We start from the raw sequence: 26801 nt of genomic DNA, 5'->3' as shown, positions 1-26801 counted from the left end.
CACTGCTTCTAATAAACTGACAAGAGGCTCTAGCATTATAGTTCCCATTCTTTTCTTCAATTGAGACTTTACCATAGCTGTTACTGGCATTGCAGCGGAGCAAAGGAAATCTCCACTCCTACTGCCAGTTCCTTACAAAAAGGCAGAAAGGGGTTCTAATTCATCCCTTTTCATTCCACACCAAGGCCACTCTTCTAATCTTGATTTGTCTAGTCCTCACCTCCAGAATCCTAACATTTCCATCCCCAGCAACTGTGATGAAATATCCTTAAAAGTCCTAGATTGTAAATCTCATTTCAGTCTTTTGCATAAGCAGAGACCCATTGGTAGCATTCTTTTTAAAGTGTTAGCAGTTATTACTTGGAATGCACAGCACAGTGGGGAATATAATGGTTACTAAGACCCAATGCCTATACTACAAAATTACTGTCCAGTAGGCAAGCCAGATATGTACACGAATGGGAAGGACAGAGCAGAAATATGGAACCACCTCTAGGTTCTAAATTAGAATCTCTTATTTTTATACATCTTTATTGGAGTATAATTGCCTCACAATGGTGTTAGTTTCTGTTGTACAACAAAGTGAATCAGCCATATGCATACATATATCCCCATATCCCCTCCCTCTTGCATCTCCCTCCCACCTTTCCTATCCCACCCCTCTAGGTTGTTGCAAAGCACCGAGCTGATCTCCCTGTGCTATGTTGCTGCTTCCCACCAGCTATCTGTTTTACATGTGATAGCGTGTATATGTCCGTGCCACTCTCACTTCACCCCAGCTCCGCCCCCGCACCCCCCACCCCCGTCCTCAAGTCCATTCTCTACGCCTGCGTTTTTATTCCTGCCCTGCCACCAGGTTCATCAGTACCATTTTTTTTTAATTCCATATATATGCATTAGCATACAGTATTTGTTTTCCCCTTTCTGACTTACTTCACTCTGTATGACAGACTCTAGTTCCATCCACCTCACTACAAATAACTCAGTTTCGTTTCTTTTTATGGCTGAGTACTATTCCATTGTACATATGTGCCACATCTTTATCCATTCATCTGTCGATGGGGCATTTAGGTTGCTTCCATGTCCTGGCTATTGTAAATAGTGCTGCAGTGGACATTGTGGTTTTCTTTTTGAATTATGGTTTGAATTATGGTTTTCTCAGGGCATATGCCATTGTTCTAATTTAGAATCTCTTTTAAATGTATAAAAGCTATGCATTGGTTGGTCCTGGTAGAGGAAACTTCTTAAATCCCATTTGAGGAGTAGAATTAGGATTTGTCTTCCCTTGACCTAGAAAATTGGTTAAGACAAGTGGTGAGCAGAATAATGCCTCCTCAAAGATGTCCACGTGCTAATTCCCAGAGCCTGTGAATGCATATCTTATTTTGATGCCATGATGGAAGAATCTGGGTTTATAATCAATCTAAATGTACCTATGGTACTTATTCAACATACTCCTTCCACTATATATTTCCCTATATTATATAGTGAGCAGTCATCTACAAAATGTGTAAGATACAAAAAGTATCTTACCAAAACCTGGCTTCAAAACCATTATAAATTACCATAACGAAAAAGACAGGCAGAGACTTGAATTAGGTTACAAGATTAATGTAATCATATCCATAATTTTGCTCTAGAGTAGTCTGAGCAATCATCTAAACAATCCAAAAATAAGGGGTTGGATCTTTAAGAAGGCTACCAATTTTTAAAATTACAAGTATGATCCTTATTACCCATATAGTTCAGCAAAATATAACTGATTACAGTCATCAAAATCTAGTGAAAATGTTGCTCAATTTTTGAATTGATAGCAAAGTTTAAGTCATCTGTCTTTTCTTTTTGGCTAGACAAGGGGAATAACCTTACTTTAAAAGGTCAAAATTAAAGTCACTAAATACGTTCAGAACCTAAAAGAAATTTAGTAAACTCTGCTTTTTACTTCTATTTTAGTGATTTTGCATGTGAATTAAACTTCCTGAGAAAATGCTGAGCATATTTTAATATAGCCTTACATTTAGGTTTTCCTACTAGAGTGCTATGAAGTGCTATGGAGACAGAGGAGAAAAAAGTAGTTTAGGTAAAAATATAGAGCTAATAGAAGATACTGTGAACTGATTTTTTTTAATTTTGATTATTTATTTAGAATCTGCTTGTAGTGCTACATTATCATGGGGAAAAAAGTAGTCTCACTGATTGATTTGCTCTGGTACAGTATGTCCAAACGAGGTCACCTGTACAGATAATATACTACTGAACAGGTGAGAAAATCTTAATTGTAAAAAGCACATAAGGGATTTTTGTGAAACAAAACCCTGTTCTAATTTCTAGTAATCTGATTAACCATGTTTATAATATACAGTTTCTCCAGCATAGATTGCTGTTAAAAAATTGCAAAGGATGCCTTGCTAACCCTTTATAACGATGTCATCAGTCAATGAAGCAAGATTTACAGCTTGATATTCTCCTGGAAAAATAACTACTGTATCTCCACTATAACAACTATCCAAAGCCAAATCCAAATCATCATGCTGTTGGAGAAGTGTGTCTGAAGATAAGTCCTTTACCTGAAAAAAAGAAAACAGTAGGTCAAACTGAAACAGGTCATTTTAATCAGTTAACACATTGGTAACATGTGCTTTTCCCAAAGACTTACTTTGTATAGTTAGTGCACTGTAAATACTCTATGTATTTATGTTCATTAAATGCTCAAAGTATCAGTCCATCAATTAAGGAATGATGAAAAGAGATTTTCTCATTACAATTACATTCACTAGTGAATGATTACAATCACTAGTAATTTTACAGCTATTAAATACAGCCAGAAGTCATATTTTGACCTTTACATATTACCTCCTAAGCCTCACAACAGTTCTTTGAGGTAAAGTATTATTATACCCTTGTAATGTTAAGAAATTGAAACTCAGTGAGAGTAAATGATTTGCCCACGGACGCAGAGTTAGTGGGTGGTGAAGCTAAGTTTTAGATCTAGGTCTTGATGACATCAGATCTCTTTCCTACTGGAAACTACTACTTTGTTTTAACTCAAACTGACTCTAAAATTACGGTAGACCAACAAAAATTTATATATTAAAGATTCTAGAACTAAAATCAAAAAAGTACCAGAACTTTGCACTGGGAGTAGGAAAGGGGAAAGAACTTCATTATTAGTGCCATGAAGAATGAGGAACTTTAAAAATAAAATCTGATAACTAAAAATATACTCTGAAAAAATGCCTATTCTTTTATCCCAATAGAAATGGCATCATCATTCATATATTGTTTTTCTTATTATATAAGAGGCACTTATTATAAAAAACAAAATGAAACAAAGCATAACAAAAATGGAAATTTTAACCTAAATAAAATATATTTATATAGATATTTCCTTCTTGTCTTTTTCCCATGCATATATTCATTTATTCATAATACCAATATATCATACCATAGATGCATATGGTTTTGAATCCTGATTTTTCTCATTTCATTATATCACATTTCCCCATGTCTTTAAATATTTTTTCAAAGCCTAGATTTTTTTTTTTAATTGGGAGGGTATAGTTTTACAATGTTGTGTTAGTTTCTACTGTACAGCGAAGTGAGGTGGAGTTCCCTGTGCTACATGCAGGTTCTCATTAGTTATCTATTTTATACATACTAGTGTATATATGTCAATCCCAATCTCCCAGTTCATCCCACCCACCCCCTTACCCCCTTGGTGTCCATATGTTTGTCCTCTACGTCTGTGTCTCCAAAGCCTAATTTTTATGAGTTACATAATAATACATCATACAGGTGTGTCATAATATGATTTTCTTACCCTCATTTAGATAGCTTACATTTTTTTTCAATATTACAAAAATACTACCACAAATAAATCATGCACATCTCTAGTTATTTCTTTAGTATAAACTAGATTGAGAATTACTAAGTCAAAAGGTATAAAACATTTTAAGCCTCTTGGATACATATTGCTAAACCACCCTCCAAGAAAGTTTAACCAATTGAAACTTGGTCTGAGAACTCACTTTTCTGCAAGCTCATCAGCATGGGGTATCTTTTAAATGTATAAAAATATTTGCCGTTTTAATAGGCTCACTGCCTCATTTTAATTTTCTTTGATAAGCAGGAGTGAACATTTTTTTCCAGATATATATATGAAACTTAAAAATCCTCACTAAATCAGCAAACCAATACAGTCATTTGTGCTTGTATTACATCTTACATACTCTAAATACTTCTGTAACAGACAGTACAAGGACTACCTCTGTAAATACTTTGGAAGAACTCTAGAATACATCTCATTTATATATATATATTAAAAAAAAATTTTTTGTGCCGTGCCATGTGTATGGCTTGCAGGATATTTGTTCCCCGACCAGGAATCGAACCCGAGCTGCCTGCAGTGGAAGCACAGAGTCCTAACCACTGGACTGCCAGGGAATTCCCATCATTTATATTTGCCTTATTCACTGAAACAGGAAACATGAGAAAAATGTTTGAGGGGGGAAGGTAATGAGTTTAATTTTGGTGCCAGTTAATTTGAGGTACCAGTGGAGTCACTCAGAGATATCCGGTAGACCATCTATATAAGGATCTAGAATACAGGACTGAAATCTGACAAGGTATATAGACCCTAGAATTGTTTACTTGTGTGAAAATTCAAGCATGGGAATGGGTGAGATTAGCTATAAGAATGTATAAAAAGGAAAAGGTAGCACCCTTGTACAGAACACTGAGGAATAACATTTAAAGGATAGGCAAAAACAAGATATTACAAAGAAAACTGAGGAGTGGCCAAAGAGGTGGTAAGAAAATCAGATCAAGATGTCATGAAAGGAGGAAGTAGATCATGTCAAATGCTGAAAGATTAAAAGAGATGGTAGTCCCTACTGCATTTAGCCACAGCTTGGTCCCACATGACCACAAGAGCATTTTCACTGATACTCTGGAGGCAGAAACCAGATCACAGTGAGTAGAGGCATGAATGGGAAAGAAGTAAAGACAAGTGAAGCCAAATATTTCAAGAAGTTTGGCTCTGCAAGGGAAGAGACAAAGATGTGGTAGTTAGGGAAGATATTGTTTTGTTATTTAAGATAAGACAGAATTGAGTATCTCTCAATGCATTCAGGAAGGAGAGAGCAGAGAGATACAAGAAAGAGGTGACATCCTGGAAATAGTGGAGTAAAGAGCTCCAAGAATTAGTTCTTCTTCTAAAGCAAACAAATTGGCAAAAAATGACAGAATCAATGTTTTTTGTAACTCTGAAATCTAATTAAACATAGCAGCCAAGGAGTGCTAGATGAAGAGGTTGTTAAAATTCAGTAAGAAAGTGTTCTGGTGTTTTTACTTACTTGCCTACCATATCCCATTCTCCAGACTGGCAGCAGTTGAGTGAATAGCAACAGCCCGTATTTCTGATGTGGCTTGCTGGCACTGGGATGGGTGAGGGGTGGGGGAAATAGGGACCTTATTCTCAAAAAATTGTGACCGTGCATTTTGACCTGTCTGATGATCAGTAGTATCTCAGGAGAGGGACTGGCAAAGAAACTGACCTTTGTTTCACCTCCCTCAGGATGGAGCAGCTTTATAAGTAGCATCTGATGAAAGCATTTAAAGACATACTCTACCCAAAGCTACCTGGGACAAAGGATGAAGGAAGGGCAAGGAAAAGCCTACAAATGAGGAGGCTGAGGAGGAAGATTCTTGGGGAAATAAGAGCTACTTTATATACTGGGGAGTCTACAGTAAAATGCACAATCTCAGGGATGGATGCATACTCAGAAGAGACCTGTAAAGACCTTAAGCGTGTGCTTCTGGCCGATCACTGGGCCCTGTGCAAGCAGGAGGCGAAAACTAAGGCAGGGTTGTAGGCAGCCTGGCTTAGTTTGAAGGAGTGCCTCAACTCAGAGCTAATCTGCAAAGACAAGGAGTTTTTGGGTTTTGTTTTTCTTTTTAGCTGCAGGTGTTAAGGGAAATTTCAGGTCACTGACTAACTGCTGAGATAACAGAGACTTAAGCAGCCACACACAAAAAAGAATAGAGCCTTTGCAAAAACAGTTTGGAAAATTCACTAAACATATGGACAACTGCAGTCCTAAACAACCAATACAGCAAACCCTGGGGATGAGGTAGAATCCAATTTCCAGAGTTACCACATTATACTATTAAAAATACCCAGTTTTCAACAAAAATTATAAGACATACAAAGAAACAGGAAGCTATGGCCCATTTACAGGGAAAAAAAAAAGAAATTGACAGAAACCATCTCTGAGGAAGTCCAGAAAAGACTTTGGACTTACGAGACAAAACTTTAAATCAATTGTCTTAAATAGCCTCAAAGAGCTCAAGGAAACCATGGATAAATAATTAAAGGAAACCAAGAGAACAACAGATGAACAAATAGAGAATATCCATAAAGGGATAAAACTTATAAAATGGAACCAAATAGAAATTCTATAGCTGTACATTAAAAGTACAAAAAAGTACAATAGTTGAAAAACTCACTAGAGAGGTTCAATATCAGATCTGAGCAGGCAGAAGAATAACAAACTTGAAGATAGGACAATTGCAATTATTGAATCTAAGGAGCAGGAAGAAAAATGAAGAAAGTTGAAAGGACCAGTGGTATTCCATCAAGAACACCGATATGGGAATCCCAGAAGAAGAGAGAGAGAAAAGAGCAGAAAGAATATTTGAAAAATAATGGTTGGAAACTTTCCAAATTTGTTGAAAGATGTGAATCAACACATCCAAGAAGCTTAATGGGTGCAGAATAAATACAAAGAGATCCACACCATACATTATAATCAAACTGTTGAAAGCCAAAACAGAACCTTGAAAGCAGCAAGAGAGAAGCAATTCAATACGAACAAAGGATTGGCAATAAGATTAACATGATTTCTCATCAGAAACCATGGAAGACAGAAACCAATGAGATGACATATTTAAAGTGCTGAAAGGGGGAAAAAACACTATCAAACAAGAATTCTGTATCTGGCAAAACTATCCTTCAAAATAAAGAAAAACTTAAGACATTCCCAGATAAACAAAGGCTGGATCTTCCCTGTGCTAAAGGGAGTCCTTCAGACTGAAGGAAAAGAACACTAGATAGTAACTCAAAGCCATATGAAGCAGTAACTCCAGCAAAGGCAGCAAATACATGAGTAAATATAAAGCCGGTATTATTATAATCTTTCTATGTAACTCCTTTTCTTTGTTTCCTGTATGATTTAAAAGAGCAATGCATAAAACAATTATAAATCCATGTTAATGGGCAGACAATGTATAAAGATGTAATTTGTGACAATAGCAACATAAAGTAGGATTGGAGCTGTAAAAGAGCAGAGTGTTTATGTGCTATTGAAGCTAAGTTGGTATCAATCCAGACTAGATTATTATAAATTTAGAATGTTAATTGTAATCTCCATGGTAACCACTAAGACGATAACTAAAAATATACAGAAAGGAAATGAGTGAGTCAAACAAAACACTAGAAAAAACTCATCAAATACAAAAGAATATGACTTACAGAAATCAAATGGCAAATGGCAGAAGTCCTTATCAGTAATCACTTCAAATGTAAATGGATTAAGATCACCAATTAAAAGATAGAGACTGGTAGAATGGATAAACATGATCCAATTATATAATGTCTACAAGGGACTCACTTTAGGTCCAAATATTAATAAATTAATAGTAAAAGGATAGAAAAAGACATTCCATACAAATAGTAACCAGAAGAGAACTGCAGTGACTATACTAATATTAAACAAAATAGACTTTAAGTCAAAAGTTTTTACCAGAGACAAAGAAGGACATTATATATTGACCAAAAAGAATTTATTCATCAAGAAGATATAATAAGCACATATGCAGGAAACAATGAGGCCCCAGAATATATGAAGCAAACACTGGCAGAGCTGAGGGGAGAACTAGACAGTTCTACAATAATATAATAGTTGAAGACTTCCATACTCCATTTGCAATAATGACTAGTACATCTACAGAAGATCAATAAGGAAACAGGATTTGAGCAACACTATAATTCAGCTAGACCTAATACAGAACTCAACACAGAAGAATACATATTCTTCTTAATTGCACATGGAACATTCTCCAGGATACACCATATGATAAGCTACAAAACAAGTTTCAATAAATGTATCCTCTCTGACCACAATGGAATTGATTTAGAAATGAATAACAGCAGGAAAAACTAGAAAATTCACAAATATGTGGAAATTAAACAACATTCTTAAACAACAAATGGGTCAAAGAAAACCCAAAGAAAAAATGAGAAAATGCTTTGAGGTGAATGAATACAAAAACACAACATACCAAAACTTATGGGATGCTCAGAGTGGAGTTCAGAGTGAAATTTATAGTTATAAATGCTTACATTAAAAAAGAAAGATCTTGGGGACTTCCCTGTTGGTGCAGTGGTTGGGAATCCACCTGCCAATGCAGGGGACACAGGTTCGAGCCCTGGTCTGGGAAGATCCCACATGCCGCGAACCAATTAGGCCCATGCACCACAGCTGCTGAGCCTGCTCTCTACAGCCTGTGAGCCACAACTACTGAGCCCATGTGCCACAACTACTGAAGTCCTCATGCCTAGAGCACGTGCTCTGCAACAAGAAAAGCCACCGCAATGAGAAGCCCGCGCACTGCAACAAAGAGTAGCCCCCACTCACCACAACTAGAGAAAGCCCGTGCGCAGCAATGAAGAAAGACCCAATGCAGCCAAAAATAAAATTAATTAATTAAAAAAAAAGAAAGATCTCAAATCAGTAACCTAACTTTACATCTTATGGAACTAGAAAAAGAAGAACAAACTAAATCCAAAGTCAGCAGAAGAAAGAAAATAATAAAGATTAGAGCAGAGATAAATGAAATGGAGAACAGAAAAACAATAGAATTAATGAAATCAAAAGTTGATTCTTTGACGTGATCTATGGAATTGACAAACCTTTAGCTAAACTAAGAAAAAAGGGAGAAGGCAAAAAATAACATCAGGAATGAAAGTGGAGACATTACTACTGAACTTCTAGAAATAAAAAGGATTATAAGAGAATATTATGAACAAATGTACACCAACAAATTCTCCAACAAAATGTACAACAAAATGAATGTACAAATTTCTAGAAATACACAAATTACCAAAGTTGAGTCAAGAAGAAATAGGAAATCTGAACAGACCTAGAACAAGTAAAGAGATTGAATCAGTAATCAAAAACCTCCCAAAAAAGAAAAATCTAGGACCAGATGGCTCCATTAGTAACTACTACAAAACATTTAAAGAATTAACACCAATTCTTCTCTCCAATTCTTCCAAAAACAGGAGAGAACAGCTCCTAACTCCTTCTATGAGGCCAGCCCTCTGATAACAAAGCCAAAGAAACCAGAAGAAAACTACAGACCAATTTCGCTTATGAATATAAATGCAAAAATCCTCAACGTATTCTAGCAAGCCAAACCCAACAGTATTTTAAGAGTTATACACCATGACCAAGTGGGATTTATCCCAGGAATTCAGTGGTAGTTTAACACATAAAAATCAATCAATGCTACATTAATAAAATGAATGGGGGAAAGAAACTACAGGATCATCTCAATTGATGTATAAAAAGCATTTGAGGAGCTTCCCTGGTGGCGCAGTGGTTGAGAGTCCGCCTGCTGATGCAGGGGACACGGGTTCGTGCCCCAGCCCGGGAAGATCCCACATGCCGCAGATCGGCTGGGCCTGTGAGCCATGGCCGCTGAGCCTGTGCATCCGGAGCCTGTGCTCCGCAACGGGAGAGGCCACAGCAGTGAGAGGCCCATGTACCACAAAAAAAAAAAAAAAAAAAAAACATTTGACAAAATCCAATACCTTTTCATTATAAAAACCACTCAAAAATTAGGAATAGAGGGGAACTTCCTCAACACAATAAATGTAATTTACGAAAAGCTCACAGTTAACATCATACTCAATCATAAAAGACTGAAAGCTTTCTCCCTGTATTGGTTTCCTAGGGTAACAAAATACCACAAACTTAGTTAGCTAAACAACAGAAATTTATTTTCTCACAGTTCTGGAGGCTGCAAATCCTAGATCAAGGTGTCAGTAAGTTTGGTTTCTTTTGAGACCTCTCTCCTTGGCTTGCATATGGCCACCCTCTTGCTTCCTCTTCACATGGTTGTCCCTCTGTGCATGTGCACCCTGGTACCTCTTTGTGTGTCCAAATTTTGTCTTTTTATAAGGACATCAGGCAGTTTGGGTTAGGACCCACCATAAGGACTTCATTTTACTTAATCATTTCTTTAAATACCCATCTCCAAATACATGTAGTTATATTTTGAGGTATGGGGATTAAGACTTCAACATATGAATTCTGGAGAGACACAGTTCATCCTGTAACACTTCCCTACGATCAGGAACAAAACAAAGAAACCTATTTTTACCACTGCTATTCAACACTGTACTAGCCAGAAGAAGTTCTAGCCTGAGCAACTAGGTAAAAATAAATAAAAGGCATCTAGGGGCTTCCCTGGTGGCGCAGTGGTTGAGAGTCCACCTGCCGATGCAGGGGACGCAGGTTCGTGCCCCGGTCTGGGAAGATCCCACATGCCGCGGAGCAGCTGGGCCTGTGAGCCATGGCCGCTGAGCCTGCGCATTCAGAGCCTGTGCTCCGCAACGGGAGAGGCCACAACAGTGAGAGGCCCGCGTACCGCAAAAAAAATAATACTAATAAAATAAAAAAATAAAAGGCATCTAGACTGGAAAGGAAGAAGTAAAACTATTTCTATTTGCAGACAACATGATTCTACATGTCATATACATAGAAAATCCCAAAAGAATTCACCAAAAAAGTATGATAGCTAATAAATTCAGCAAAGTTGCAGGACACAAGATCAACACACAAGTCAGTTTTGTTTCTATATACCAGCAATGAACAATCTGAAAAGAAAATTAAGGAAATAATTCTATTTACAAGAGCATCCAAAATAATAAAATATCTAGGAATGATTTTTACATACATATAAGGTGAAAGCCTTTATGTAAAAACTACAAAACTTTGCTGAAAGAAATTAAAGAATGCCTAAGTAAATTGGAAGGCTCCATGTTTATGGATTGGAAGATTTTCATATTGCTAAGATGGCAATACTACCCTAATTGATCTACAGATTCAATGTAATTCCTGTCAAAATTCCAATAGCCTTTTTAGCAGAAATGGAAGATCTTATCCTCAAATTTATATGGAATTGCAAGGGACACTGAATATCCAAGACAGTACTGAAAAAAAAGTTGGAGAACTCACACCTCTGATTTCAAAACTTACTACAAAGCTATAGTAATTGAACTGTGTGATACTGTCATAAGGATAGACAGTATCTGAAACAGAACTGAAAGCCCAGAAATAAACCCATACAACCAAGGCCAGCTGACTTTCAACAAGGGTGCCAAGACTATTCAGTGGAGGAAAGAACAGTCTCTTCAACAGTGGTGTTGGGACAACTGGATATCTACATGCAAAGAAATAGAATTGGACTCCTCACTCACACCATATACAAAAATTAACACAAAATGGATCAATGACCTAAATATAAGAGCTACAACTATAAAACTCTTAAGAGAAAACATAAGGTTAAATTTTTATGACCTTGGATTTGGCAGTGGATTCTTGGGTATGATACCAAAAGCATGAATAATAAAAGAAGAAACAGATAAACTGAACTTCACCAAAGTTTAAAACGTCTGTGCATCAAAGAACATTATTAAGAAAGTGAAAAGACAACTATGAAATGGGAGAAAACATACATAAACATACATCTAATATGAATCTAGTATCCAGAATATACAAGGAATTCATAATCAGTAACAAAAAAACAAACAACCCAATCAAAAATGGGCATAGGACTTGAAGAGATATCTCTCCAAACGAGAGATACAAATGGCCAACAAGCACATGAAAAGACGAAATGAAAATCAAAATCACAATGAGATACCACTTCATATACCACTAGGATGACTATAATGAAAGAGACAGATAAGTGTTGATAAAGATGTGGAGAAATCAGAACCCTCAAACATTGCTGGTGGTAATGTAAAATGGTTCAGCCGCTGTGGAAAACAGTTTAGTGGTTCTTTAAAAAGTTAAACATATATGGTTTAACATATGCAGTTGACTGGAAGGATATTTAGGACATTAACTCAATAGAGAATACAGGAGGACTAGGGATGGGATTAATTAATAAGTTTAAAAAAATTAATAACTTCAGGTCGAGGAACCACCATGGCAGAGTAGAAGGATGTGTTCTCACTCCCTCTTGTGAGAACACCAGAATCACAACTAGCTGCTGAACAATCATCAACAGGAGAACACTGGAACTCACCAAAAAAGATACCCCACATCCAAAGACAAAGGAGAAGCCACAATGAGATGGTAGGAGGGGCACAATCACAGTAAAATCAAATCCCATAACTGCTGGGTGGGTGACTCACAGACTGGAGAACACATACCACAGAAGTCCACCCACTGGAGTGAAGGTTCTGAGCCCCACGTCAGGCTTCCCAACCTGGGGTTCCAGCAACGGGAGGAGGAATTCCTAGAGAATCAGACTTTGAAGCCTAGTGGGAATTGATTGCAGGACTTCGACAGGACTGGGGAAAACAGAGACTCCACTCTTGGAGGGCACACACAAAGTAGTGTGCACATCAGGACCCAGGGGAAGAAGCAGTGACCCCAGGGGAGACTGAACCAGACCTACCTGCTAGTGTTGGAGGGTCTCCTGCAGAGGCAGGGGGTGGCTGTGGCTCATCGTGGGGACAAGGACACTGGCAGCAGAAGTTCTGGGAAGTACTCCTTGGCGTGAGCCCTCCCAGAGTCTGTCATTAGCCCCACCAAAGAGCTCAGGTAGGCTCCAGTGTTGGCTTGCCTCAGGGCAAACAACCAACAGGGAGGGAACCCAGCCCCACCCATCAACAGTCAAGTGGATTAAAGTTTTACTGAACTCTGCCCACCAGAGCAACAGTCAGCTCTACCCACCACCAGTCCCTCCCATCAAGAAACTTACACAAGCCTCTTAACATAGCCTCATCCACCAGAGAGCAGACAGCAGAAGCAAGAAGAACTACAATCCTTCAGCCTGTGGAACAAACACCACATTCACAGAAAGATAGACAAGACGAAAAGGCAGAGGGCCATGTACCAGATGAAGCAACAAAACACCAGAAAAACAACTAAATGAAGTGGAGATAGGCAACCTTCCAGAAAAAGAATTCAGAATAATGATAGTGAAGATGAACCAGGACCTCAGAAAAAGAATGGAGGCAGAGATCGAGAAGATGCAAGAAATGTTTAACAAAGACCTAGAAGAATCAAAGAACAAACAAACAGAGATGAACAATACAATAACTGAAATGAAAACTACACTAGAAGGGATCAATAGCAGAATAACTGAGGCAGAAGAACAGATAAGTGAAAGACTTAAAGGTGGAATTCACTGCTGCAGAACAAAGAAAAAAGAATGAAAAGAAATGAAGACAGCCTAAGAGACCTCTGGGACAACATTAAACGCAACAACATTCGCATTATAGGGGTCCCAGAAGGAGAAGAGACAGAGAAAGGACTAGAGAAAATATTTGAAGAGATTATAGTCAAAAACTTCATTAACGGAAAGGAAATAGCCACCCATGTCCAGGAAGCGCAGCGAGTCCCATACAGGATCAACCCAAGGAGAAACACATCGAGACACATAGTAATCAAATTAGCAAAAATTAAAGACAAAGCAAAATTATTGAAAGCAGCAAGGGAAAAATGACAAATAACATGCAAGGGAACTTCCATAAGGTTAACAGCTGATTTCTCAGCAGAAACTCTACAAGCCAGAAGGGAGTGGCATGATATACTTAAAGTGATGAAAGGGAAGAACCTACAACCAAGATTACTGTACCCAGCAAGGATCTCATTCAGATTTGATGGAGAAATCAAAAGCTTTACAGACAAGCAAAAGCTAAGAGAATTCAGCACCACCAAACCAGCTCCACGACAAATGCTAAAGGAACTTCTCTAGGTGGGAAACACAAGAGAAGAAAAGAACCTACAAAAACAAACCCAAAACAATTAAGAGAATGGTCATACGAACATACATATCAATAATTACCTTAACCGTGAATGGATTAAATGCTCCAACCAAAAGACACAGTCTTGCTGAATGGATAGAAAAACAAGACCCATATATATGCTGTCTACAAGAGACCCACTTCAGACTTAGGGACACATACAGACTGAAAGTGAGGGGATGGAAAAAGATATTCCATGCAAATGGAAATCAAAAGAAAGCTGGAATAGCTATACTCATATCAGATAAAATAGACTTTAAAATAAAGAATGTTACAAGAGACAAGGAAGGACACTACATAATGATCAAGGGATCAATCCAAGAAGAAGATATAACAATTATACATATATATGCACCCAACATAGGAGCACCTCAATACATAAGGTAACTGCTAACAGCTATAAAAGAGGAAATCAACAGTAACACAATAATAGTGGGGGACTTTAACACCTCACTTACACCAATGGACAGATCATCCAAAATGAAAATAAATAAGGAAGCAGAAGCTTTAAATGACAAAATAGACCAGATCGATTTAATTGATATTTATAGGACACTCCATCCAAAAACAGCAGATTACACTTTCTTCTCAAGTGCGCATGGAACATTCTCCAGGATAGATCACATCTTGGCTCACAGATCAAGCCTCAGTAAACTTAAGAAAATCAAAATCATATCAAGCATCTTTTCTGACCACAACACTATGAGATTAGAAATCAGTTACAAGGGAAAAAAACCGAAAGAAACACAAACACATGGAGGCTAAACAATACGTTACTAAATAACCAAGAGATCACTGAAATCAAAGAGGAAATCAAAAAATACCTAGAGACAAATGACAATGAAAACACAACAATCCAAAACCTATGGGATGCAGCAAAAGCAGTTCTGAGAGGGAAGTTTATAGATATACAAGCTTACCTCAAGAAACAAGAAAAATAAACAATCTAACCTTACACCTAAAGGAACTAGAGAAAGAAGAACAATCAAAACCCAAAGTTAGCAGAAGGAAAGAAATCATAAAGATCAGAGCAGAAATAAATGAAATAGAAACAAAGAACACAATAGCAAAGATCAATAAAACTAAAAGTTGGTTTTTTGAGAAGATAAACAAAATTGATAAGCCTTTAGCCAGACTCATCAAGAAAAAGAGGGAGAGGACTCAAATCAATAAAATTAGAAATGAAAAAGGAGAAGTTACAACGGACACTGCAGGAATACAACACATCCTAGAGACTACAAGAAACTCTATGCCAATAAAATGGACAACCTGGAAGAAATGGACAAATTCTTAGAAAGGTATAACCTTCCAAGACTGAACCAGAAAGAAATAGAAAATATGAACAGACCAGTCACAAGTAATGAAATTGAAACCGGGATTAAAAATCTCCCAACAGGGCTTCCCTGGTGGCACAGTGGTTGAGAGTCCGCCTGCCGATACAGGGGACACAGGTTCATGCCCCGGTCTGGGAAGATCCCGCATGCCGCGGAGCAGCTGGGCCCGTGACCCATGGCCGCTGAGCCTGCGCATCCGGAGCCTGTGCTCCGCGATGGGAGAGGCCACAACAGTGAGAGGCCTGTGTACCACGGAAAAAAAAAAATCTCCCAACAAAAAAAAGTCCAGGACCAGATGGCTTCACAGGCAAATTCTATCAACCATTTAGAGAAGAGCTAACACCCATCCTTCTCAAACTCTTCCAAAAAATTGCGGAGGAAGGAAAAGTGCCAAACTCATTCTACAAGGCCACAATTACCCTGACACCAAAACCAGACAAAAATACTACAAAAAAAGAAAATTACAGACCAGTATCACTGATGAATATAGATGAGAAAATCATCAACAAAATACTAACAAACAGAATCTAACAACACATTAAAAGGATCATACACCATGATCAAGTGGGATTTATCCCAGGGATGCAATGATTCTTCAATATATGCAAATCAATCAATGTGATATACCATATTAACAAACTGAAGAATAAAAACCATATGATCATCTCAATAGATGTAGAAAATACTTTTGACAAAATTCAACACCCATTTATGATAAAAACTCTCCAGAAAGTGGGCATAGAGGGAACCTACCTCAACATCATGAAGGCCATATACGACAAACCCACAGCAAACGATATTCTCAATGGTGAAAACTGAAAGCATTTCCTCTAAGATCAGGAGCAAGATAAGGATGTCCACTCTCTCCACTATTATTCAACATAGTTTTGGAAGTCCTAGCCATGGCAATCAGAGAAGAAAAAGAAATAAAAGGAATCCAAATCGGAAACGAAGAAGTAAAGCTGTCACTGTTTGCAGATGACATGATACTAAACATAGATAATCCTAAAGATGCCACCAGAAAACTACTAGAGCTCTTCAATGAATTTGGTAAAGTTGCAGAATACAAAATTAATGCACAGAAATCTCTTGCATTCCTATACACAAATAATGAAAGATCAGAAAGAGAAATTAAGGAAACAGTCCTATTCACCATTGCAACAAAAGGAATAAAATACCCAGGAATAAACCTACCTAAGGAGGTAAAAGACCTTTATCAGAAAATTATAACACACTGATGAAAGAAATCAAAGATGACACAAACAGATGGAGGGATATACCATGTTCTTGGATTGGAAGAATCAATATTGTGAAAATGACTATACTACCCAAAGCAATCTACAGATTCAATGCAATCCCTATCAAATTACCACTGGTAGTTTTTACAGAACTAGAACGAAAACTCTTAAAATTTGTATGAAGGCACAAAAGACCCTGAATACCCAAAGGAATCTTGAGAAAGAAAAACAGAGTTGGAGGAATTAGGCTCCCTGACTTCAGATTATACTACAAAGCTACAGAAATCAAGACAATATGGTACTGGCACAAAAACAGAAATATAGATCAATGGAACAAGATAGAAAGCCCAGAGATAAACCCACCGACCTATGATCAACTAATCTATGACAAAGGAGGTGAGGATATACAGTGGAGAAATGACAGTACCTTCAATAAGTGGTGCTGGGAAAACTGGACAGCTACGTGTAAAAGAATGAAATTAGAACACTCCCTAACACCATAAACAAAAATAAACTCAAAACGGATTAAAGACCTAAATGTAAGACCAGACACTATAAAACTCTTAGAGGAAAACATAGGAAGAACACTCTTTGACATAAATCACAGCAAGATCTTTTTTGATCCACCTCTTAGAGTAATGGAAATAAAAACAAAAACAAACAAATGGGACCTAATTAAACTTAAAAGCTTTTGCACAGCAAAGGAAACCATAAACAAGATGAAAAGACAACCCTCAGAATGGGAGAAAATATTTGCAAATGAATCATTGGACAAAGGATTAATCTCCAAAATATATAAACAGCTCATGCAGCTCAATAATAAAGAAACAGCCCAATCCAAAAATGGGCAGAAGACCTAAATAGACATTTCTCCAAAGAAGACATACAAATGGCCAAGAAGCACATGAAAAGCTGCTCAACATCACTAATCATTAGAGAAGTGCAAATCAAAACTACAATGAGGTATCACCTCACACCAGTTAGAATGGGCATCATCAGAAAATCTACAAACAACAAATGTTGGAGAGGGTGTAGAGAAAAGGGAACCCTCTTGCACTGCTGGTGGGAATGTAAATTGATACAGCCACTATGGAGAGCAGTATGGAGGTTCCTTAGAAAACTAAATATAGAATTACCATATGATCCAGCAATCCCACTACTGGGCATATACCCAGAGAAAACCATAACCTAAAAAGACACATGCCCCCCAATGTTCATTGCAGCACTATTTACAATAGCCAGGTCATGGAAGCAACCTAAATGCCCATCGACAGACAAATGGATAAAGAAGATGTGTTACATATATACAATGGAATATTACTCAGCCATAAAAAGGAATGAAATTGAGTCATTTGTTGAGACATGGCTGGATCTAGAGACTGTCATACAGAGTGAAGTAAGTCAGAAAGAGAAAAACAAATGTATATTAACGCATATATGTGGAACCTAGAAAAATGGTACAGATGAACCAGTTTGCAGGGCAGAAGTTGAGACACAGATGTAGAGAAGAAACATATGGACACCAAGGGGGGAAAGCCACGGGGGGATGGGGATGGTGGTGTGCTGAATTGGGTGATTGGGATTGACATGTATACACTGATGTGTATAAAATTGATGACTAATAAGAACCTGCTGTATAAAAAAATAAAATAAAATTCAAAAAAAATAAGTTCAAATTTAGGATTGTTGTATGTTAGTGAGACATAAGGTAAAGATGCTGAGAAGAACTTGTAGTAATGTTGGTCAGCAAAGAATACAAGGAAGAAGGGAAAGAGAAAAGGGAATGAAATTACTGAAAAGCCACTCTGTGCTAGACACTGCTAGGTATTTTATACATAGCATCTCATTTCATCCTCAAAAAACCCTATAAGGTGTCAGTGGTGGTGGTAGCCGTAATAGTAGTAATAAGACATTTATTTAGTACTTACTATGTGCTGGCCATTATTCTAAGCACATCACAAATATGAACTCATTTAATCTTCATAGCTCTATAAATAAGGTACACTCATAGCTCTATAAATAAGGAAATAAGGTATTATCCCCATTTTACAAATGAGGAACTAAAGCACAAATGGGTAAATAACTTGTTGAAAATCACATAAGTAGTAAGTGCCAAAGCCAGAATCTGAATCCAGGCAGTTTGGCTCCAGAGATCATCCTCCTCATCAGCACAGTACACAGTTTTTTCTCTTTTTAAAGCACTCTGCAAATAGAAATTGAGGTTCAGAGGTTAGGCAGCTTGCCCAAGACAGGCTATTTACCTGACTACAAAGTCCATGCCTTTTCGCTATACTACTTGTGAAGATCACCAGCATAAAGATGATGGGCATGGATAAAACTGTTTAAGAAGACTATAGAGGAGGAAAAACACCAAGTAAAGAATCTTCAAAGTTGAGAAAATTGTTAAAGGCTTACGTACATAGCTGCAACTACAATCAAATTAAAATTTTTTGTCAACCTCAAAGGTAAATCTAAAATCAAAGATCCAGGCAAAGTGGAAGTTGATAGTGCCTTCTCAGAGTAGCCTTCCTCTCATTATCCTGTCCTCTGAAGTTCATGGATATTTACTTACACAAATGAAGACAGGGTTGCAAAGCACTGAATAAAAGTCAAAGAAATTTCTTACTGCCATATAGGAAAATAAAGCCAAAAACAGATTTAAAAACAACAAAAAAAGATAAATAAAAATATTTTAAAAGGCTGGAGATAAAAGCAAAATCTATACCTTACTTTATAATGATGTTTTAAAAGATGTTTACAAATATAATTGGTGGAATAATTAATGTTATTGAAAATCTGATCTACTAAGCAAATCAAAGGAAAGTTAAATTTTGTTGAAAATAATAAAAATGGGTAGAATAGCAGATAAGACCAGTCTAATAGTCCAGCTTTATCTCTAACCACTCTCCTCCTAGGTATTAAACACCATCCTTGCTGGACTTCTTTTAGTTCTTCACATATACCCCATACTATCTTGTCAAACATGCACTCATTTACTAATTCAACAAAAACTGCTCAGCACCTACCTCGTGCTAAGCATCATGCTAGGTGATTGGATGAATGGTAAACATACACCCCTTGCTCTCAAGAAGCTCATATTCTAGTAAAACAGACAGACATGCAATAGATAGCCACAAAAGTATTTAATACAGTCATGATAAGGAAAAGTGCCAATAAGGGAAAGTGCAGGGTACATGGGAATATGTAGTATAATGTATTCTGGAAGGTTGAGAAAGCCTTTTTCTATGGAAATGACATTTAAATTGAGACCTAAAGGATGTGCAGTAGCTCTCTGAAACAACATGGTGTACACCAGGATATGGTATTAATGAGGAATAAAAGAGGGTACATGAAGGTGATGAGGGATAGGATTAGGCTAACTCTCAGAAGATTGTAATTAACAACTGGGTAGATAGTGGTGCCATTTACTGAAACAGAGAACTCTAGAATATAAACAAGTCAATGGATAAGATCATGAATTTAATTGCGGACATCTGAGTTGAAGTACTCATGAGGTAATCAAGGGGTGATGAGTAATAGGCAGCTAGACATATAGGTTTGGGGCTCAGAACGAAAATGTGGGCTGTGGATACACATTTTAGATTATCAGTGTATATAACTGAAGTCATGGGAGGATATCAGATAAATCACTTAGGGATATTATAGTGCAGAAAAAAGATAAGTTCCAAGCATTTAGAGGACAGAAGGATAAAAAAACTAGACAGACTGAAACCAGCAAAGTATTGTAACAGAAGACAATGAAAAAGAGTATTCCAAGGAGAGAGCTGTGAAATGCTACTGAGAGGTCAAATGAGACAGAAATATTTACTCTGACTTAGAACACTTTCCCTTCTTGGGCTGGTTAAATTTACACTCATCCTTCAGATTTCATCTGGTTATTTCTTCCAGCCAGCACTGCCAGAATTCCTAACTCTGGCTTATGTACCCATCTTATATGCCTTCTGTACATACTCCTATCATAGCATTTATCATTTTGTGTTGTAATTGTAATAGCCTATTTACTTGTCCATATCTCCACCATAATTCAAACTTGTCAAATGTATGGAAGAAGCAAGACTGTGGGTCTGGTTCAAAACTGTATCTCCCTCAAATGCAGTATTTCTCGTATTTGTCTCCCGTAGCTACTACCATAGCACCTGGCAACAAGACTAGTACTCTGTAAATAGTTGCTGACATATATTTACTTAGTACCTATTAATTGCCAATCTCTGAGCTGGATGTAATGGAGGAAATAAAGCATTACTGTCAGATAAGAATCCAACCTTCAAAGAGCTTCTTTTCTGATTATATGCAGCTATGTAAATGAACAAATAATAATAGTGTATTTCTTACCATGTCAGTAGTCATCACTTCTGCTACGATATGTGTTATAGTCCTTCCAAAGTCTCTTCCTTTCCTACACCTCAGAATTCTTGGAAAGAAAGGCCCATGAACTCTGAAGTTGAAAACATTTATTTATGATTAAATTAACATGAAAAAGACTCAACAGGGGCCCGGAGGAAGATGGCGGAAGAGTAAGACGCGGAGATCACCTTCCTCCCCACAGATACATCAGAAATTCATCTACACGTGGAACAACTCCTACAGAACACCTACTGGACGCTGACAGAAGACCTCAGACCCCCCAAAAGGCAAGAAACTCCCCACATACCTGGGTAGGGCAAAAGAAAAAAAAGAATAAACAGAGACAATAGGATAGGGACGGGACCTGCACCCGTGGGAGGGAGCTGTGAAGGAGGGAAGGTTTCTACACACTACAAGCCCCTTCGCGGGCGGAGACTGCAGGTGGCGGAGGGGGAAAGCTTCGGAGTAGCGGAGGAGAGCACAGCAACAGGGGTGTGGAGGGCAAAGCGGAGAGATTACGGCACAGAGGATCGGTGCCCTCAGGCACTCACCAGCCCGAGAGGCTTCTCTGCTCGGCCGCCCTGGCGGGGGGGCTGGGAGCTGAGGCTCGGGTATCGGCTTTCAGTCAGAGCGCAGGGAGAGGACTGGGGCTGGCAGCAGGAAGAGAGCCTGAAGGGGTTAGTGCACCACGGCTAGCCCGGAGGGAGTCCGGGGAAAGGGTCTGGAGCTGCTGAAGAGGCAAGAGACTTTTTTCCCTTTTGTTTCCTGGTGCGCGAGGAGAGGGCATTAAGAGGGCTGCTTGGGGAAGCGCCGGAGACAGGCGTGAGCCGCGGGTAAAGCGCGGACCTCGGAGACGGGCGTGGGCCACCGGCGCCGCCGACGCCCGCCGACGCCGACGCCGACGCCGACGCCGCCGCCGTGGCCCGCCGCCGACGCCGCCGACGCCGCGGCCCGCCGCCGACGCCGCCACCGCCGCCCGCCGCCGACGCCGCCGCCATCGCCGCGGCCCGCCGAAGCCGACGCCGACGCTGCCCACCGCCGACGCCGACGCCCGCCGCCGCCGCCGCGGGGCCTGTGTGCGAGCGCGGGTCACTGTCCGCCCCGCCTTCCGGGGTGCCTGTGCACCCCGCCACTGCCGGGGTCCCGAGACCCGGGGACGGCTTTCCCGGGAAAGCGCACGGAGCGCCACGGGCCGCTGCAACGTCACGCCAGCCTCTGCCGCTGCAGGCCCGCCCCACACTGCGCGCCCCTCCCTCCCCTCTGCCTGAGTGAGCCAGAGCCCCCGAATCAGCGGCTCCTTTAAACCCGTCCTGTCTGAGCAAAGAACGGACGCCCTCCGGCGACCTACGCGCAGAGGCGGGGCCAGGTCCAAGGCTGAGACCCGGGAGCTGTGAGAGCAGAGACAGGGAAATCTCTCTGTGCAGCCTCGGAGGCAGCGGATTAAAGCTCCACGGTCCATTTGATGTGCCCTGCGTCTGTGGAGTGCATGAATGAACAGCGAATCATCCCATATTGAGGAAGTGGACTTTGAGGACAAGATTTAAGACTGTCCCCCCTTTTCCTCTTTATACAACGAATTATTCCAAATTAAGGAAGTGGACTTAGAGAGCAAGATTTCAGACTTCTCGCCCCTTTCCTCTTTTTACAACGAATTATCCTAAATTGAGGAGGTGGACTTGGAGAGCAAGATTTTTGATTTTTCCCCCTGCTCTCTTTTTGTGAATGTGTATGTGTAATCTTCTGTGTAAGATTCTCTCTGTATAGCTTTGCTTCCACCATATGTCCCAGGGTTCTATCGGTCCGTTTTTTTTTTTTTTCCAATAATTACTTTCTAATTTTAATAACGCTACTATATTTCATACTTTATTCTATTTTACTTTACCTGCTCTTTCTTTTTTTCCTACCTTCCCTTCCTCCCTCCCTCCCTCCGCTCCTCCTTTCCTTCTTTTTCTTTCCTCCCTCCCTCCCACCCTTCTTCTTTCCACTTTCTTTTTCTTTCCTTCCTCCCTCCCTCCCTCCTGTCTTTCTTTCTTTCTTTCCTTCCTCCCTCCCTCCCTCCCTTCTTCCATTCACTCTTCCTTTTGCTTTTATTCCTCCCTCCCCCCTCCTTTCTTTCCTTCTCTCTTTCCATCCTTCCTCCCTCCCTCCCTCCTTCCTTTCTTTCTTTCTTCCTTCCTTCCCTTCTTCCCTTCTTCCTTTCTTTCCCTCTCTCTTTCTTTCTTCTACTAATTCTTTCTTTCTGCTTTTTCTCCCTGTTATTCTGAGCCGGGTGGATGAAAGGCTCTTGGTGCTGCAGCCAGGAGTCAGTGCTGTGCCTCTGAAGTGGGAGAGCCAACTTCAGGACACGGGTCCACAAGAGACCTCCCAGCTCCACATAATATCAAGCAGCGAAAATCTCCCAGAGATCTCCATCTCAACACCAGCACCCAGCTTAAGACAACGACCAGCAAGCTACAGTGCTGGTCACCCTATGCCAAGCAACTAGCAAGGCAGGAACACAACCCCACCCATTAGCAGAGAGGCTACCTAAAAACATAATAAGGCCATAGGCACCCCAAAACACACCACCAGACGTGGACCTGTCCACCAGAAAGACAAGATCGAGTCTCAACCACCAGAACACAGGCATTAGTCCCCCCCACCAGGAAGCCTACACAACCTACTGAAACAACCTTAGCCACTGGGGTCAGACACCAAAAACAACGGGAACTACGAATCTGCAGCCTGCAAAAAGGAGACCCCAAACACAGTAACATAAGCAAAATGAGAAGACAGAAAAACACACAGCAGGTGAAGGAGCAAGATAAAAACCTACCAGACCTAACAAATGAAGAGGTAATAGGCAGTCTACCTGAAAAAGAATTCAGAATAATGATAGTAAAGCTGATCCAAGATTCTATTTCCAAGATCCATAATCTTGGAAATAGAATAGACAAAATGCAAGAAACAGTTAACAAGGACCTAGAAGAACTAAAGATGAATCAAGCATCGATTAAAAACACAATAAATGAAATGAAAAATACTCTAGATGGGATCAATAGCAGAATAAGTGAGGCAGAAGAACGGATAAGTGAGGTGGAAGATAAAATAGTGGAAATGACTGATGCAGAGCAAAATAAAGAAAAAAGAATGAAAAGAACAGAGGACAGTCTCAGAGACCTCTGGGACAACATTAAACGCACCAACATTCAAATTATAGGGGTTCCAGAAGAAGAAGAGAAAAAGAAAGGGACTGAGAAAATATTTGAAGAGATTATAGTTGAAAACTTCCCCAATATGGGAAAGGAAATACTTAATCAAGTCCAGGAGGCACAGAGAGTCCCATACAGAATAAATCCAAGGAGAAATACACCAAGACACATATTAATCAAACTGTCAAAAATTAAACACAAAGAAATCATATTAAAAGCAGCAAGGGAAAAACAACAAATAACACACAAGGGAATCCCCATCAGGTTAACAGCTGATCTCTCAGCAGAAACTCTACAAGCCAGAAGGGAGTGGCAGGACATAATTAAAGTGATGAAGGAGAGAAACCTGCAACCAAGATTACTCTACCCAGCAAGGATCTCATTCAGATTTGATGGAGAAATTAAAACGTTTACAGACAAGCAAAAGCTGAGAGAGTTCAGCACCACCAAACCAGCTTTACAACAAATGCTAAAGGAACTTCTCTAGGCAAGAAGCACAACAGAAGGAATATACCTACAATAACGAACCCAAAGCAATTAAGGAAATGGGAATAGGAACATACATATCAATAATTACCTTAAATGTAAATGGACTAAATGCTCCCACCAAAAGACACAGAGTGGCTGAATGGATACAAAAACAAGACCCATATATATGCTGTCTACAAGAGACCCACTTCAGACCTAGAGACACATACAGATTGAAAGTAAGGGGATGGAAAAAGATATTCCATGCAAATGGAAATCAAAAGAAAGCAGGAGTAGCAATTCTTATATCAGACAAAATAGACTTTAAAATAAAGACTATTAGAAGAGACAAAGAAGGACACTACATAATGATAAAGGGATCGATCCAAGAAGAAGATATAACAATTGTAAATATTTATGCACCCAACATAGGAGCACCTCAATACATAAGGCAAATACTAACAGCCATAAAAGGGGAAATCGACAGTAACACAATCATAGTAGGGGACTTTAACACCCCACTTTCACCAATGGACAGATCATCCAAAATGAAAATAAATAAGGAAACACAAGCTTTAAATGATACATTAAACAAGATGGACTTAGTTGATATTTATAGGACATTCCATCCAAAAACAACAGAATACACATTTTTCTCAAGTGCTCATGGAACATTCTCCAGGATAGATCATATCTTGGGTCACAAATCAAGCCTTGGTAAATTTAAGAAAATTGAAATTGTATCAAGTATCTTTTCCGACCACAATGCTATGAGACTAGACATCAATTACAGGAAAAGATCTGTAAAAAATACAAACACATGGAGGCTAAACAATACACTACTCAATAACGAAGTGATCACTGAAGAAATCAAAGAGGAAATTAAAAAATACCTAGAAACAAATGACAATGGAGACACGACGACCCAAAACCTATGGGACGCAGCAAAAGCAGTTCTAAGGGGGAAGTTTATAGCAATACAATCTCACCTTAAGAAACAGGAAACATTTCGAGTAAACAACCTGACCCTGCACCTAAAGCAATTAGAGAAAGAAGAACAAAAAACCCCCAAAGCTAGCAGAAGGAAAGAAATCATAAAGATCAGATCAGAAATAAATGAAAAAGAAATGAAGGAAACGATAGCAAAGATCAACCAAACTAAAAGCTGGTTCTTTGAGAAGATAAACAAAATTGACAAACCATTAGCCAGACTCATCAAGAAAAGAAGGGAGAAGACTCAAATCAATAGAATTCGAAATGAAAAAGGAGAAGTAACAACTGACACTGCAGAAATACAAAAGATCATGAGAGATTACTATAAGCAACTCTATGCCAATAAAATGGACAACCTGGAAGAAATGGACAAATTCTTAGAAATGCACAACCTGCCAAGACTAACTCAGGAAGAAATAGAAAATATGAATAGACCAATCACAAGCACTGAAATTGAAACTGTGATAAAAAATCTTCCATCAAACAAAAGCCCAGGACCCGATGGCTTCACAGGCGAATTCTATCAAACATTTAGAGAAGAGCTAACACCCATCCTTCTCAAACTCTTCCAAACAATATCAGAGGAAGGAACACTCCCAAACTCATTCTACGAGGCCACCATCACCTTGATACCAAAACCAGGCAAGGATGTCACAAAGAAAGAAAACTACAGGCCAATATCACTGATGAACATAGACGCAAAAATCCTCAACAAAATACTAGCAAACAGAATCCAACAGCACATTAAAAGGATCATACACCATGATCAAGTGGGGTTTATTCCAGGAATGCAAGGATTCTTCAATATACGCAAATCAATCAATGTGATACACCATATTAACAAGTTGAAGGAGAAAAACCATATGATCATCTCAATAGATGCAGAGAAGCTTTCGACAAAATTCAACACCCATTTATGATAAAAACCCTGCAGAAAGTAGGCATAGAGGGATCTTTCCTCAACATAATAAAGGCCATATATGACAAACCCACAGCCAACATTGTCCTCAATGGTGAAAAACTGAAACCATTTCCACTAAGATCAGGAACAAGACAAGGATGTCCACTCTCACCACTCTTATTCAACATAGTTTTGGAAGTTTTA

At 39.0% G+C, this 26801-nt stretch overlaps 1 protein-coding gene across 1 annotated transcript in view; it reads right to left on the bottom strand.

Moving 5' to 3' along the window:
- Window positions 1–1881: 1881 nt before the first annotated feature.
- Window positions 1882–26801, bottom strand: part of SHCBP1L (SHC binding and spindle associated 1 like) — a 51251-nt gene continuing 26331 nt past the window's right edge. Inside the window, exons 6-7 of the mRNA XM_082616316.1 lie at window positions 21033–21135; window positions 1882–2567 (exon numbers count right to left, since the gene is read on the bottom strand). Coding sequence (XP_082472442.1) covers window positions 2409–2567; window positions 21033–21135 — 262 coding nt within the window. The 3' untranslated portion in view covers window positions 1882–2408. The remainder of the gene's footprint in view (window positions 2568–21032; window positions 21136–26801) is intronic.

This window comes from Mesoplodon mirus, assembly GCF_964341445.2.
Source record: "Mesoplodon mirus genome assembly, chromosome: 3".
In the NCBI taxonomy this organism is placed as follows: Eukaryota; Metazoa; Chordata; class Mammalia; order Artiodactyla; family Ziphiidae; genus Mesoplodon; species Mesoplodon mirus.
Note: the sequence above shows the minus strand (reverse complement) of the source record. Positions and strands in the feature narration are given on the sequence as shown.